Raw genomic sequence first — 17,789 nt, 5'->3', positions numbered from 1 at the left:
GAATAAACATCTCTTCTCTTCCATTTTCACCTAAGCTTGTTACGTATATATGTCACTGTTTTTATTTGCCTTTGCTCATTAACAATTTTTTATTCGCCCATCATTATCAGTTTGTGTCAATTGCTGCCTGTCCTTCAAAAATTCTCTTTTTCACAATTTCTGGAGATGAACTCAATCATCATCATTCTCAGATTTGATTTAGATTTCTCATAATCCCTAGTTGAACATTTTTAGACTGATCGGAGAACAACATGGCTTAAAGAGCTGAAACAGAGGAAAGAAAGAATAGAAGGAAAAATATTTACAACTTTTTAACAACAAATTAAGATCTGAAAATGGTGTGCACCAAGATCCCATTGGGATCTCTAGTGCTACTACAATAATGTATGTAGATGTTTATTTATAATGTTCATGGTTTCTTTGTTTACCCTGTTTTTCCTTTTTCATTGTTTTGTTTTTTGTTGTAGCAGTTCTGATATTGTTGACATCCACTCTTATTTTACTGGTACAAAAATGGAATATCTACTGTGGTATTAAGATAAAAATCAGTATTCATCAGTTGTATTGTGGTTTAGATATTGATTATCAGTATTACCAAAATGTGTTCATGATAATGATGGTACATCACTGTTGTATCAAATGCTCAAGCTGTGCTCTTCCAAATTGTGTGCCTTATGTTTTTGACAACAGCTGTGGACCAATAAATTTACCAATATCTATTTTAATAAAGAATTAATACTGTTTAAAGGATTCAGTTCTTGTGTTTTCAAAGGTTTTATTGATATGTGAATGACTCTCCCTCTCGACAACACATGGAAAAATCACTTTTGTTGCATCTGTCCATCTCAACAACACAATGGGAAAGTCCATTTGTTGTGTCTGTCCATCTCAACAACACAATGGGAAAGTCCATTTGTTGTGTCTGTCAATCTCTCAAACACAATGGAAAAATCACTTGTTGTGTTTGTCCATCTCAACAACACAATGGAAAATCACTTTTGTTTTGTCTGTCCATCTCAACAACACAATGGGAAAATCACTTTTGTTTTGTCTCTCCATCTCAACAACACAATGGGAAATCACTTTTGTTTTCTCTCCATCTCAACAACACAATGGGAAATCACTTTTGTTTTGTCTGTCCATCTCAACAACACAATGGGAAATCACTTTTGTTTTGTCTGTCCATCTCAACAACACAATGGGAAAATCACTTGTTGTGTCTGTCCATCTAACAACACATTTAAAATCACTTTTGTGTGTTTTTAACAACACATTTTAAATCACTTGTTTTGTCTGTCCATCTCAACAACACAATGGGAAATCACTTTTGTTTTGTCTGTCCATCTCAACAACACAATGGGAAAATCACTTGTTGTGTCTGTCCATCTCAACAACACAATGGAAAATCACTTGTTTTGTCTGTCCAAATCACTTTTGTTTTGTCTGTCCATCTCAACAACACAATGGGAAAATCACTTGTTGTGTCTGTCCATCTCAACAACACAATGGAAAATCACTTGTTTTGTCTGTCCATCTTAACAACACATTGGGAAATCACTTTTGTCTGTCCATCTTAACACAATGGGGAAAGTCACTTGTTTTGTCTGTCCATCTCAACAACACAATGGGAAAATCACTTGTTTTGTCTGTCCATCTTAACAACACAATGGGGAAAGTCATTTTTGTTTTGTCTGTCCATCTCAACAACACAATGGGGAAAGTCATTTTTGTTTTGTCTGTCCATCTCAACAACACAATGGGAAAATCACTTGTTTTGTCTGTCCATCTTAACACAATGGGGAAAGTCACTTGTTTTGTCTGTCCATCATAAACACAATGGGAAAATCACTTTTGTTTAGTCTGTCCATCTTAACAACACAATGGGAAATCACTTGTTGTGTCTGTCCATCTCAACAACACAATGGGAAAATCACTTGTTTTGTCTGTCCATCTCAACAACACAATGGGAAATCGCTTGTTGTGTCTGTCCATCATAAACACAATGGGAAAATCATTTTTGTTTTGTCTGTCCATCTCAACAACACAATGGGAAATCACTTTTGGGTTTTGTAAGGTTTGCAATGTAATTAAAGTATTTGGTTTGAGATTTGTCAATGAAAAAAGAAAATATCCGAATAAAGGAAAATGCTCTGATTGTCATGCTTGATCTTAAACCGTGACCGTTACCCTAGAAACCATGGGTCGTGAAATTTGACCTAAAATGACGAGAAAGATGCTTCAATTTAAGGTTTACATGAATGACCTTCATCAGCTTTGAAAGTTACCACATCTGGTGTCTTGTCTAACATCGATTTGAAAATGAAAACTAATCTTATCAGTTTTCCCTTATTTACTAAACATTTTGTAATGTACCCAGGTATCATTATTAGGTATTAAGCGTCATATTTGGACTCAAAAATACCCACTTGTATGAAAACTTTGAATTGCTAGTAAGTGATTCATGCCTTTTGGGCCTTTTATGGAGCCCCAAAAATCTTTGATCCGCCACTATTATATATCAAATGACTACAGTGTTTTTCGTGTAATTATTGATCAAAATGTCAGCGACTATCATAATTGGCGTTTTGAGTGTATGTAACCACTAGCAGGGAAGTGGTAGGTCGGGGCAATGACCTCTGTTATTGATGCTGATAGTCAAAGTTCATTGTGTATATACCACAACGAAGCGAGTGATGACAGACCTGTCGGAATGTGAAGCATTAACAAATCTCTTTCCACATGACTTTTTTTTTTTTTTATCTGAAACTGAGTTTTTTTACTTACTGGCAGTTTCTAGCTGCCATTGTTGGTATTTGCCACGTGATCGTCGGACGTGCTGACACATATATTTTAGCTGTAATGCCAAAATGTGAAGACACTGACCATGTATTCTCTATATAATTAAACCAAATATTTCTTGTAGCTGTGAAATATTACACAGAAAATTCAACTGAACATCTCTTACATCAATATCATATCGTATATACGTCGCCATTCTCGATATCCCCGGTTACACTGTCCGTATCGCTCTCTGCACCCCTGGAACATAGCATCGCCACTTTGAATTTTGATGTTATAGTGACAATTTTTTGATATGCAACACTGCCCTTTAAAATGTTTTCTATGATATCAGATTTTCTGCTGGACCGAAAAATTCTGTCTCTAAAACGCTAATTTAATGTCATTATTCTCATTTATTTGTTTTTTATATTAATTTTTTTTACTATACTCTTTTTTGGGTAAGCATATTCTATAAAATTGTAAATATCAATAACAGCATAATAAATCAATATTTACAATAAATTAACGTATTTGAGACAGAAATTTTCGTTCTAGTTTTCTATGTCGAGGAAAATATTAACCAGTCACACTGTTATGTAATGTGGAGAACGTGAACCATGTTTGTATACTGTCCTTCTCACTACCAGTCACACTCTTACACAATGTGGAGAACGTGAACCATGTTTGTATACTGTTCTTCTCACTACCAGTCACACTCTTACACAATGTGGAGAACGTGAACCATGTTTGTATACTGTTCTTCTCACTACCAGTCACACTCTAATGTAATGTGGAGAACGTGAACCATGTTTGTATACTGTCCTTCTCACTACCAGTCACACTCTTACACAATGTGGAGAACGTGAACCATGTTTGTATACTGTCCTTCTCACTACCAGTCACACTCTTCCACAATGTGGAAAACGTGAACCATGTTTGTATACTGTCCTTCTCACTACTAGTCACACTCTTACACAATGTGGAGAACGTGAACCATGTTTGTATACTATTCTTTTCACTACCAGTCACACTCTTACACAATGTGGAGAACGTGAACCATGTTTGTATACTGTTCTTCTCACTACCAGTCACACTCTTACACAATGTGGAGAACGTGAACCATGTTTGTATACTGTTCTTGTCACTACCAATCACACTCTAATGTAATGTGGAAAACGTGAACCATGTTTGTATACTGTTCTTCTCACTACTAGTCACACTCTTACACAATGTGGAGAACGTGAACCATGTTTGTATACTGTTCTTCTCACTACCAGTCACACTCTGATGTAATGTGGAGAACGTGAACCATGTTTGTATACTGTCCTTCTCACTACCAGTCACACTCTTACACAATGTGGAGAACGTGAACCATGTTTGTATACTGTCCTTCTCACTACCAGTCCCACTCTGATGTAATGTGGAGAACGTGAACCATGTTTGTATACTGTTCTTCTCACTACTAGTCACACTCTTACACAATGTGGAGAACGTGAACCATGTTTGTATACTGTCCTTCTCACTACCAGTCACACTCTTACACAATGTGGAGAACGTGAACCATGTTTGTATACTGTTCTTCTCACTACCAGTCACACTCTTACACAATGTGGAGAACGTGAACCATGTTTGTATACTGTTCTTCTCACTACCAGTCACACTGTTATGTAATGTGGAGAACGTGAACCATGTTTGTATACTGTTCTTCTCACTACCAGTCACACTCTTACACAATGTGGAGAACGTGAACCATGTTTGTATACTGTTCTTCTCACTACCAGTCACACTCTGATGTAATGTGGGGAACGTGAACCATGTTTGTATACTGTTCTTCTCACTACCAGTCACACTCTTACACAATGTGGAGAACGTGAACCATGTTTGTATACTGTCCTTCTCACTACCAGTCACACTCTAATGTAATGTGGAGAACGTGAACCATGTTTGTATGCTGTCCTTCTCACTACTAGTCACACTCTTACACAATGTGGAGAATGTGAACCATGTTTGTATACTGTCCTTCTCACTACCAGTCACACTCTAATGTAATGTGGAGAACGTGAACCATGTTTGTATACTGTTCTTCTCACTACCAGTCACACTCTAATGTAATGTGGAGAACGTGAACCATGTTTGTATACTGTCCTTCTCACTACTAGTCACACTCTTACACAATGTGGAGAACGTGAACCATGTTTGTATACTGTCCTTCTCACTACCAGTCACACTCTAATGTAATGTGGAGAACGTGAACCATGTTTGTATACTGTCCTTCTCACTACCAGTCACACTCTAATGTAATGTGGAGAACGTGAACCATGTTTGTATACTGTTCTACTCATTACTACATGATACTCGTCCACAAAAATGTCGTGATTGTGGACGTAAAACTTGATAAATAAATTGAATAATAAATAAACTATATATTGATACCAATTTATTATAATGATGTAACCAATTTATTATCGTGATATCATTAAATTCAGAAGTTATATATATATAATGGTTTGGTGATATGTCTATAATGGTTTGGTGATATTTCTATAATGGTTTGGTGATATGTCTATAATGGTTTGGTGATATTTCTATAATGGTTTGGTGATACTTCTATAATGGTTTGGTGATATGTCTATAATGGTTTGGTGATATGTCTATAATGGTTTGGTGATATGTCTATAATGGTTTGGTGATATGTCTATAATGGTTTGGTGATATGTCTATAATGGTTTGGTGATATTTCTATAATGGTTTGTTGATATGTCTATAATGGTTTGGTGATATGTCTATAATGGTTTGGTGATATGTCTATAATGGTTTGGTGATATGTCTATAATGGTTTGGTGATATGTCTATAATGGTCATATTTCTATAATGATAATAATGGTTATATGTCTAATATAATAAATAAATGGTTTGGTGATATATGTCTAAATAATTTCTATAATGGTTTGTGATATGTCTATATATATTCTATATAAATAAATAATGATAAGCGTCACATATATAATGGTTTGGTAGATATGTCTATAATGGTTTGTCCGCTGAAAGGTCTTAACTGGAGACGTAAAACCCGTTAAATAAATTGAAATGATAATACATTTTTGAAAGATTAGATAATTTTATTATAAGATCATTTTCCTTGTACTAGCACAGACAGTGCTTTATGTCTTTTTTTCTCGAAAATATTCAGTTCTACCAAATGTATGATGCACAACAGAAATAATTATTAATTCATTACTTCTCAAAACGTGTTCTCGCAGGTGAAATTGAAGGAGTTATCTCCCTGTCACCGGGTAAATATCGATAATGTCTCGCCTCTTTATACTGAACACAATTATCGATTTCGATCGCCAGATTAGAACACGTTAAAGCTCGAGATCCCTGTGATTCAAGCGTCAGAAACTAGTTTTACAGCATTTTGTTGGAACATAGGTACTTTAGTTCAAGTAAGAAAAAAATCTTTATTATTGCAATTAATGACAAAACCATGCGTCCCTGATATAATATTGCAGAAACTGAAAAAAGGAAACGGGTTCTCAACTGACAAAGTTACCAACGGAAAGAATTTCTTATGTGACGTACCGAAGTTCATCTGTGACTGTATCAACATTTACGATTTGGTTCAATTCTCCCCCTCAAAAAGAAGATGGGACAATTTGATGTCTATTTGCTCATAATTCACTTAAATCATAAACTATTTTATCAAAATATGAAATTAATCATGATTCAGTAAAATTTTGGAGATATATATATATAAGTATGTATGTGAATATAACAACATGAAAAGATACATTAATAAGTAAAATGAATGTCACGACTAGATATGGCGGGAAACACTCGTGTGGTGACATGTTATACATGTTACTGACGAGGTCAGAGAGTGTAAGAATTCCCCCTCCCTTCTTTACATTTAGTTTACTTTCATCGCATAAACATTTCCGCTGAAAGTCGAACCCTTGATGTAAGATGCCTGTACACAGCTGTTATGGGGTTCGCGGTTTACTTGTGACATGACAGAGCGTGCAGTGTAATCGTGATGTATAAACTGAAGCATCTCTGACCTGTTACAACTTGTCCACTTGATTTCTATTGGTACATATATATGTTGTTAAGCTTTGAACTGAAAACATTTAAAAATAACATAAACGATATCAGTATCCCAAGGTAAAATTTTACAAGAGTTACTTCCCTTCTACCATATCTTTATCGCTTGGTCAAAAATCAACGTGAGCAAAATGCTATGGACCAGTTTCTGTAATTAATGTCTGTTAAATATAACAGGAGGGGACTCACAATGGCACTGTATCCTATTATTTAGATTATGGTTGAATACAGCAGAGCTATATAGTCAAGCTTTATAAAGATGTACTTTTTTCAGTTATGGTAGAGATCCGGCATATTCCTTTAATCGATATATTGAAAGATTTATATTCGTGACTCCTTGATGGAGATCCAAAAGTAAGTTGTTGTACGGTGATGTCTTACAGGGTTTCGACTGTATTCTCTGTCAACCAAAACAACAGTCACGTGTTCTGCTTGAAGGTAAAGAAGAATTTGTTCGTTGTTTTGGAATTATGGAACTTGTAAACTATATCTAGGTGTTCAAATTATTGTTCTATATCTACGTATACTTAAAGTCACTTGTTCTAAACAATATTCCTGCATTATGATGTCTATAGTGTACACTTTGCGTTTACATATATACCATAGTCACGTTTTACATTGTATATATGGATTAATCACGTGTTATGTGTGAATATAGACTAAAACTTGTGCTATAGTTTTAAAAAGTCTATAGTCACGTGTTACCAGTGTATGTAGAATATGTTCACGTGATATGAGTGAAAACAACATATGGCATATTCTATAATCACGTGCTAGGTAACATAGGCCAAAGCGCGTTATCTATCTTTCCATAATTAAGGAACTCATTACACTTGATTCAGTTAAATGTTGTTGACAGCTAGGTATTTTAGCTAAGATATAGGAGCTACATGCGTTTCCATTTTATTTTTTCATTTTTAAGATAAGTCTTACAATTTTTTATCTTGAGTGTGCCTTGTGGCGTGCTATAATGAAAAAGAGAGTTCACTGAATCACTTATTCAATTAAAAGAATTTAAGATCCTCTTTCTCTCAATACCGATTATTCAGCCAAATATTGTAGAAAACATGTACACATTTCTACGTCAAACTCATAAATTCATTGCCTATCTATATCTATGGTCTCCAATATTGCGTCACAATGCAATCTGAGTGTGTGACGTCATTTCATTATCATAGTCTGACGTTACAAAAGAATGTTTATTGATTTAAACATATTTATTTGTCGTATAACAAAAAAGATTAGGCACAAGTTATCACAAATTTAAAACACCTTCTCCAAAAGATTTCATTATTCACGTCACACGGCAACAATAACAAAAGAATGTTCTACACGTGTGCCAACTATCACATGGATATGTTCTCTACATGTGATATGAGGTGTAAATAAAAAAATGTCCTGATTTTCAGAGAACGACAGCTTTTCTAATGATATTTAAATAATAAAAGATAATATTTTTGCACTTTTCTTAAAATAAAAACAAAATAATTCCAGTCTGAATTCAGGAGTGGTCAATTCCTTCTGACTCATTTCATTTTAATCTTTTCAATGCATTAAAGTTCCATATTAGAAATCCGCACAACGATTGCACAAGCGACAGTGTTTTGAAATGTATACACATAAGGTTAGTTTTCTAGACTTGTTGACCACGCCCCCTTTTTGTGACGTCACATCGGCACCTTTTGTCAACAATTAGGGTAGAGTATGTCGTAATAAGTATAGAGAGTGTAATGCGTGTAATGATGTTTCCATATTTCGAATATCAAAATATCTATAAACAGAATGTTTGAAATTCCCTCAATAGTTCAACGTGACAAATTCAACCTCTCGCCTCTTGAGTTCTGTTTTACATAAAACTTCATGTTATGATTTAGAGTCAAATAATTTTCAAAGTCAGAAGGCATATTTTTTCAAAAATCAAACACAACATTGTGAATATTATAAATTAACTGTATGAGTGAGAAACTCGATTCTCGGCTCTGAAAAGCGTGTTTTATTAGGTTTTGTTTTAGTGGAATTACCCCGTCTAGGGCCCCTGTCCCCGCAACACTTTAGCCTTTATCGGAGCCCAAAGGAGTACCGATCCGTGAACTCGTGAGAGCTGTACGACAAGCGACTGCCATACTTGTTTTCGATAGAAAGTTTAGACACTTTCGGATAAACAGAGAGGGCACAAATATTACAGGTAAGTGAATATATGATACATTATTTGAATAAGATGTTCTGTTCCCGATTATCGTCGGTGTTGTCATATTTAAGTCTAAAGATGTGCTGTCGCCATGTCACTTATAAAACTTTGTATAAACTTTCAGTAAGTTGTGTAGTTGTATACATGTGTGTAGCTTCGACCAGGAAAAGGTTGATATTTTATCATGTTTGATTTCGAGAAGATTGAATGGTGAATCTGTCTATTTTCTATGATTTTCGTACAAGTTCGGTGTCAAATATACCCCGATTTCCTCCTTGTAATGCACAATCACTTGCCATATTTTTGTATACAATAACACACATACATAATATGCCAGGATCATATATCTGTTGTTACGGAGTCGTGCGTTCCAGACAAACAGCTTCTGACTGAGGAAGTAAAATGTCTCCGTTCTATTAAATCTTACTGATGATAATGTTTCAGAGTACTGACATCGTTTTCAATCGATAATTGATAAATATCGATGAACTTAAAAGTTACCCATACAAGACAACAGTATGACCAATTTTCTATTTTAATGTTATATTTAGGAAACAATTCTACAATCATCTTGATACTCGTGACTTCCACTGATTGTCGAGTCCAAAAATTTTGAAAACTAAATGAAAATAAGTTACTATCAAGACTTAAAATGCAACAGTAGTAACGTTTATATTTTATTTCATGCTGAAACTGTCTATTTCTAATATATATAGAATGTTGCTGAGACGGCAATACTTATAATTAGTATGATGGAATGATTCTCAAACAAAAGAATTTCTAAAATTAATTAGTACTAATGAACCTATTGTCATAAGTGATTGTAATGAGTTAACAACAGGTGTGTCGGTAGACACTTTTATCATAAAATAGATATATCCTATTGGCACTAATTTTTTGTCCATTATAAATCCATTCTGAAAACAATTTCCAATGTTCTTTTTATGCTTACGTGTTTACGTCTCTTTGTTATGAAATGCATAAGTGCGAAAAATTTAGAGGAATTCTCACCTTCATTATGAATACATTGAAGAGTTATCTCCCCCTTGCCCGTACGCGGCTTGAGTAAAAGCCATGAACATCTATCGGCTTGAAGCCAATGTACACGAAACTATTTATTTAAGTCGATGGAAAGTAAAACTAATTTGGACGAATTAAGAACCAACCGGACAACATTAATTATTTTTTATTTTTCGCCTCATTAATTAGAGTGATTAATAATTTAATATTTATTTATTATTTGTATATATATATGATCAATGAAGTAATAGCAACAGTACGGACAAGCGAATTGTCAAATTTTCGTGTAAACCTGCCCCTTAATCAGGACACAAATATTACATAAATTACCTCACTTGCATAGAACATAAAACAAATACAAATTTATAGATCTAAAACGAGAGCGGTTATGTATACGTATAAAGATTTGATAGGAGCTGGTATCAGTAATAATTGCCGATAGAAGTGTGTCTCGTCAGCTGAAAGTTCGAAGTACACGTTATTAAGTAGAACGAATCCGTCAGTATATTGGCATGCTTTATAACTTCTGATTATTTGATCAACTGACATTTTGTCCCAGGTGAAGACGTGTAGCTGTAGGTCCCATTATATAAGCAATATTTCTGAGCCATCTTCAAATTTGTCCTAATTTATAGACATGCCTTCCGCTTTGTGCACTTTGCGATCCGGGTACCGCGTTGTTGGCTGATAATTCGTAACTTCCAAGGTTGAAATCTTGCATATTTCTTTCCCGCTTGACTTAACATACCATGGTGTCTTATATATTAAAAAACTACTTCTATTTATACCTGTGTATTTTGTCACAAATTGCTCTCTACAATACCTTTATATCGCTGTATGTTACCTGGAAACGTGTTGGCTGATCACCACCAAACCGTGACGTGTCAACCATCCAGGCACAGTCAGCAGAAACTAGATCTAAATTATATAGATAATTGTGTTGAAGTTATAGAAATAATCAACTTACCATCTAAAGATTAAACTGAAAAGAATTCAGAAAAGTAACTTGATTCAGAGAACGAAAACAATAACTCAAAATTTCCATCTTCTAAAGAAGAACGTGCTACGGGTATGACACGACAGGTGACGGATATATAGTCACCAGTCGGGTGGTTTGTATATCCCTGGGGTATTGTTACAATTATCAAAAGGGCCGACTATATTAACAAGCATTTATTAGCAACAGATGATTGTGGCATTACTTCACAGATTTACAGGGTTACAGTAATAGGTACGTATTACGTCATACTGGTTACCAGGCAACGTTTGATTTTAAGGAGACTTTTAAACCGCTGGATTTATTATCTCCCTTTAACTTGCCTAATTTATTTCAAAGTTAAGACGCTTAACACAACAGTAATATCTATCATCCTTTGCGCATTAAAAAGTTCCTATTGTAAGAAAAAGGAAGGAAAATTGTTTTTAGACGGTGCAGGCGATTGCTCGGCGTCATAATACAATTAACTGACCGCGTGTAACATTTATGTGAAAACCGTCGCACCATTTTGTTGTAGACGAAGGCGGTCTCTATTTCATTCTCTGCAGTGATATAAGCGATGACAACCTGTTGCATTTTGCAATGTTGTTAGCGACGAACATTGCCAGCTCTCGTTACAGTTTACACGACAAGACAAGATAATTACTGTTGACAATGGCGTTAGTTGGTATGTAGCAAATATGCCCACCAGATTATAGGTGTTTGCACAAGATGCGGCTTATTAAGCTGATGTATACAATCACGGACACGGTTGACGGATTTCATTTTACTAGTTATCTTCTTAAACTTGTTGCATGAAAAATTAACAACATATAATCAGTCTGAATAGAAATGTTGACGATAAAATTAAAAAAAAACCCCAAAAAACATAAAAGTAGTGGAGAGATCGGCAAAATCTTCAGCAAAACAAGGTTTTGCTTCAAACAAAATTGTGATTGTGTTAAATGATAATTACAAATTACGGACATCGACATAGATACGTATCTAATAGCTAGGCGATCTATCTGCAAAAATAATATCTTTATAACACTTCTTTTTAATTCTAATAATTATCTTTTACATTGTGTTGTGACTGCAGCATGTAACGTAATTAGGTTTATATTTCCTGTTGTAAGTCCGGGGGTGGGGTGGGGGGGTGGGGGTGGGGGGTTGAGGAAGTGGGGGGGGGGTGAGGAATGTTTAGGGGTATACGTCCTGACTAACTGGTCGATAATTAATTGATATAACGACCCCAAGGGACTCTGCTGATAGATTAGAGAGAAAAAAACAACCAAGAGTTACCTAACCCAAACCTGAAACGTATCAACAATGTCTTATCACGGGGAATTCATATTTGGGTCAGAACATCGTCTACAGATAACACCCTTGCCCCCCCCCCCCCCCCCCTCCCCTAGAAAATCCGATACTTCATAGTGACATTGATAATGAGTGAGCCGGATACATCCCGATAGTTCATAGTGACATTAATAATCAGTGAGGCGGATACATACACACACATATATATACTTAGTAGATTTAAACTTGACAGTGTCGATGTACTTCAGAAAGATTAAAAAAAAATCAAAAATAAAGAAGTCCGGTTTTTTTTTCTTCTTTTTTTTTTGTAAGTCGAATATTTTATGTTTGATATTTTACCCGAGGTCAAAGCACATGTGATAAAGAATTAACTGAGAACCTGTTAAAATTGTAACTAAAATAGGCTTGGCGTCACAATTGTCACAGTAATTTATAGGTCCTATATAATACTCTGGTTAAATCCGGTTTAGCCCATGACACCGGTAATCTCACATTTTAACAATAGGATAACTCATTGAGAGGTATATTCTCACAAATATCTTGCGTAACGAGAAAGCAAGGTCAGCTCTTGTTTTGTTACCCTTTTTCTATAACAATAATAAAGACAGCAGTTTAAGGTTAAGTACGTAACCATAGCATTGTTGTTTAAAGACACAGGTCGTCACACGATGTTTCCCTCCTATCTACCTGTGTTGAACCAGCCCATCAGGTGTTTGCTTTTAACTTATTTAGGTCAGAGCCAGAAGATGATAAAAACGATTTATACTTGAGCTTCTATTCTGTTAATGCCCTGTTACGAGCTAGGGTATCAGTTTATAGAGAAATCTTGTCGTAAAATCATCCTCAAACTCCACTGTTTATTTCTGTTAGATATCCATCTCGTACCCGAACACAAAGCGCAGATTCCGTAACACAATGCAAGACACTCGAGGCGCAGATTCCGTAATCTACAATGCGCTCTGCTCCCCTATCTATATATCAGGCGCCCTGTTACTCTAATTCAAGGCGCTGTTTGTGTCCCTTAATACAACCATATATGCATTTATCATAATAAATTTGACAGCAATATTTACAATGAATACGCTGGCTGTTTACACAAACACTTGTTGACGTTTTATATCACATCCAGTTGTTATAAGATACACATGTGTTACGTATACATGCACACACAGACCAATACATATTGGTCTTGTTTTCAAGCGAATTCCATGGAATCTTAGCGCTGCAAAGCTGTCATCGTTCACGTGTTGTTGCACGTCACCCGACCATTCATCATACCGGCGAACAGACACTTGTTAGGTGATATTCATTCTGTAACATAGTGGGGTCGGTTATAAAATCTTGATAGCTGCATTTTCTGTGCGTCATGTGCATACGATATTCGATCTAGCGTGGGCAATGTATACCAATATTGACACATGAGCTGACTTCTATCTTCTTTTTGTCTTTTTAGGATGTCTGAACTACTGGGATTCGTCCCAAGTTTTTCGAAACTTCGGGGGAAACCGAATGACGATTGGATAGATCGAATGAGTCATGTGTACACCGTGGTTGTCTTGGTGATATTCACAGTACTGGTCAGCTCTGGTCAGTTCTTCAAAGACCCGATACAATGCTGGCATCCTGCAGAGTTCAAGGACTCAATGGAATCATATACGAAGTGGAACTGTTGGGTAAAAAACACTTATTATGTCCCTATGAGTGACATTATTCCCGAGGATATTTCTTCCAGACAAGAAGCGGAAATAACATATTATCAATGGGTACCATTGATCCTTCTGTTCCAAGCGTTCCTTTTTAAGTTCCCTAACATGGTGTGGAGAATATTCAACGGTGGATCAGGATTAAATCTCGACAAAGTTGTCCGCTTTGCTGAGAAGACGCAGATGGTGAGTCCAGCTGACCGTGACGACACCATAAACTGCCTGGCCAAGTTTATGGACAAGTGGCTTGATTCCAATAAAGAACACCGATGGAATGTTGTAGTTCGGACCAAGCATCAAATTTCAAGGTTCATGTGTTTCTTCTGCAACAAGCGAGCAGGGAAATATTTGACGGCGATGTATCTGTTCGTTAAAGTCCTTTACGTAGCGAACGCAATCGGCCAGCTTTTCTTACTGAATGCATTCATGTCTACATCCTATAACTTTTACGGTTTCGAATTTCTTGATAATCTCAATTCGGATCGTCCCTGGAGAGAGTCCCCTCGCTTTCCTAGGATCACACTGTGTGATTTCCAGATCCGCCAACTCCAGAACATCCAGAGATTTACTGTACAGTGTGTACTTCCGATCAACTTGTTCAACGAAAAGGTCTTCATTTTCATCTGGTTCTGGTTGATCTTTATCGCCGTTCTTGCCTGCATTAACCTCTTCCGTTGGCTGTATCTCATCGTCTTTGCAAAGAATAAAGTCGATTATGTGAAGAAGTATCTAAAAATCAACAACGAACTCCACACCAACTTCGATAAGAAAATGTGCACACGATTCGCTGAAAACTATCTCCGTGACGACGGCGTATTCGTGCTCCGATTGGTCGCGAAAAATTCAACAGACATTGTGGTCACCGACCTTGTGCGTGACCTCTGGAAAATCTTCAAAGAGAAACAGAGCACTAAAAAGAACGAGCTAGAACCAACCATGGAGAACAATTTCGATGATGCAAAAGAGAAAGAACCGCTAACATGACGATGTCCATGCTGCGACACTGACGACGTCAATTGACACGTGATTAACACGTGACACATTTTGTAAATAGGCGGGAAAAAACAGCAGACGGACCAGTGTGGCAGCAGGTATTGGTAGTGCGGTAGGCAGGTAACTTCCGGTCCCATTCTCTTCAAGGCCTGGTCAGTTCCGCGATCACGACACCCAACAATTTCGACATTGAAACATATTTCGTTGATTTGTGTCAAATTTTTGGAATTTGATTTACTCTTTTATAGAGGTAAAACTTACCAGGATTTGAAGAGCCGGCCTGGATCCCCAGTTTCAAAACATATCTAAAAATAGATTTTATTCCTCCACTTACGATGTTATTGGATAAAATTATGTTTTGGAACTGGGGTCAGTGAATGGTGACTGTTAGCGCTGTCCGCGTTGCTTTGCCTCGCTGGCCATATTGTAGGTGCTAGGTGCGTGAATCATTCCAGTGTTTGATCCAAGGAACCCTTTTAGACGTTTTTGCTTATAGCGTTGATCACTTTGAAGACTATTTCCTAAATTTGTCAGAATTGAGAAATAGTATATTGCCAAGATATTTTTAGTGAATGTCAACTCGTCCAAAGGACCAAATTACTGTTGACAATGGTTATCATTCATTGTGATATCACATTTATTGTACTAGTAAGTTGTGAATTAATTTTTGTTCTAGAATTTCGCGAGACATTTTCAAAATTCGAAATAGGGTAATATTTTTGTTTTATTTCAATATACCTTCGTTTATGAATGTCAGTTGCCTTGATATACAAATATACTTGTCATAATTGCCAGACAATTTCAAATATCCACATTGTCTGTATCTATGGACATTTTTCTGGTAACTTGACCGGACAATAAATAAAACGTGAGGTTTACTGTGATATGATACTCTTTTTTCCCTATTTTAAATTGAATTCAATTTTATTTATTTTCTTTAAATTTACAGTTATTCCACGTTATGTTAATCTATTTGTTAAAAAGCATTTCTAACCGAACGTAAAATCATCGTTTCATTTTCGCAAACAATCTACATCGTGTACATCTTTCAGGTATTCTAAAATAATCTTCTTAAAATATTGAGGTTTAGGTAAAATTTTATAATAGAATTTGTTTTGATTGTTTTTCTTTGCGCATTTCATTATTGTTTATATTCATATACTCATTATCATAGGGGGCATTATATGTTTGTGCTCAAATGGCTGCCAGAACGTGCCTTATGTAAATACAGATGTATATTGATGATAATTGTATACCATAAGCATTACATATATATTTTATAACCATTTTTCCTTGCTGAAGTTAACACAAAATTACACCGTCTTCCATTTTGTATAGCATTTTAGATTAGTTTAATAATCAATCGATTTTATGTACTATTTTCTGCATGTGAGTTTAGATAGATAATTTTAATCAACCAGTGAAGCTATATATAGTACAATATAGACCACCACGTAGTTACAAATGACGTCATAATTTGGTACCAAAGTTACCACATTTCTCATCAACATTTATAAGTTGAAATATGTATTAAAAAGAGACTTTTTAGATCACATTTATCAATGATTAAGACAGGAGAAATAAGAAAAATTAATAGTGAAACTGAAAAAATGGCTTGCATCTTTTTTTCCAAAGCCAAGATTGTCGCATGACGTCATTCAAGTTTTACGTCACAATGATTTACGCTATTTGTTCACGTGTCATACTTGTAACAGATAAAGTCAGGTGAGTGTGAAATATATAAAGTACCGACTTTTAGATAAAAAAAAAATGTCACAACGCGAAGATATGGACCACTGGGTGTCCTTGAAGGCGTTTTAATTAACGCGAAGATATGGACCACTGGGTGTCCTTAAAGGCGTTTCCATAATTAATGTAATGGATGTTAAAACACGAATGATAGAGTAGATATGATTGATAATTACTAATCAAATTAATTCACTTGTTATAGTGTTCACTGTTTGATCTTGCCAAAATGAACAAAATATTTTTTTATTTGCTTCAACATTCTATTGTGATCTCATAATTGTTTGTGTAAACTTGAGCTCGGGTTGTTTAAAAGTATATAAATATTTTTGAAACATTTGATTTTGATGTTTTATCTGGATCACTTACGTGTGTTAAGATTTATGACGAAATAAAGTTTACCACTTATTTATATAGGGGTATGGAAGCTGATAAGCATGGTGTTGATATTAAAGTATTGGCATTCCAGAGTATTATATGTCTGGACACGAAAATTGCACTGTGTTTGTAATTCACTCGGAACACATGTTTTCTCTTTGATAAAACCGGAAGCCGATAATAAGGAAAACACGAGGTATTCCGATAGGATATTTCACTGCACACGAAATGTGGTTTGTTTTCTACGAAATTGGATGGATGTTGTACTTAAATATTTGATATGTGAGGTTTGTGTGAAGCTTTCTCTATATGGCTGAATAAGTATGTAAAAGAGAAAATTATACATGTTAAAAAGTACTGGAAAATGTATAAATTTGCATGCTTTGCAAGAATATAAAAAAAACGATACACTGTGCATCTGAAAAAACGCTGCATGTGTAAATGTTTCCCGATACCATGTCTGTCTAACATACGGACACCACACTGTCTGTCCTTCGTCCGTCTGCTGTATAAAGTCTTTGTGTGAAGGAGGAGGACACTTAGTTGTAAAGCATTTTCATGAATAAATCAAATATCACAAGAA

The 17,789-nt window shown here is 35.5% G+C and overlaps 1 protein-coding gene across 1 annotated transcript; it reads left to right on the top strand.

The window, feature by feature from the left end:
- The first annotated feature begins 8,966 nt into the window (after positions 1-8,966).
- On the top strand, positions 8,967-17,789 carry LOC132555438 (innexin unc-9-like). Its single transcript, XM_060219788.1, has 2 exons — positions 8,967-9,070; positions 13,840-17,789. Exon 2 carries the CDS (start codon positions 13,841-13,843, stop codon positions 15,071-15,073), a length of 1,233 nt encoding a protein of 410 aa, XP_060075771.1. The 5' UTR covers positions 8,967-9,070; position 13,840; the 3' UTR covers positions 15,074-17,789.

The sequence above is a fragment of the Ylistrum balloti genome, unplaced genomic scaffold, assembly GCF_031769215.1.
Source record: "Ylistrum balloti isolate Yb309-2 unplaced genomic scaffold, AGI_CSIRO_Ybal_v1 Utg370488, whole genome shotgun sequence".
NCBI classification, from domain to species: domain Eukaryota; kingdom Metazoa; phylum Mollusca; class Bivalvia; order Pectinida; family Pectinidae; genus Ylistrum; species Ylistrum balloti.
The sequence above is the reverse complement of the archived record's forward strand: the minus strand, read 5'-3'. Positions and strand labels throughout refer to the sequence as shown.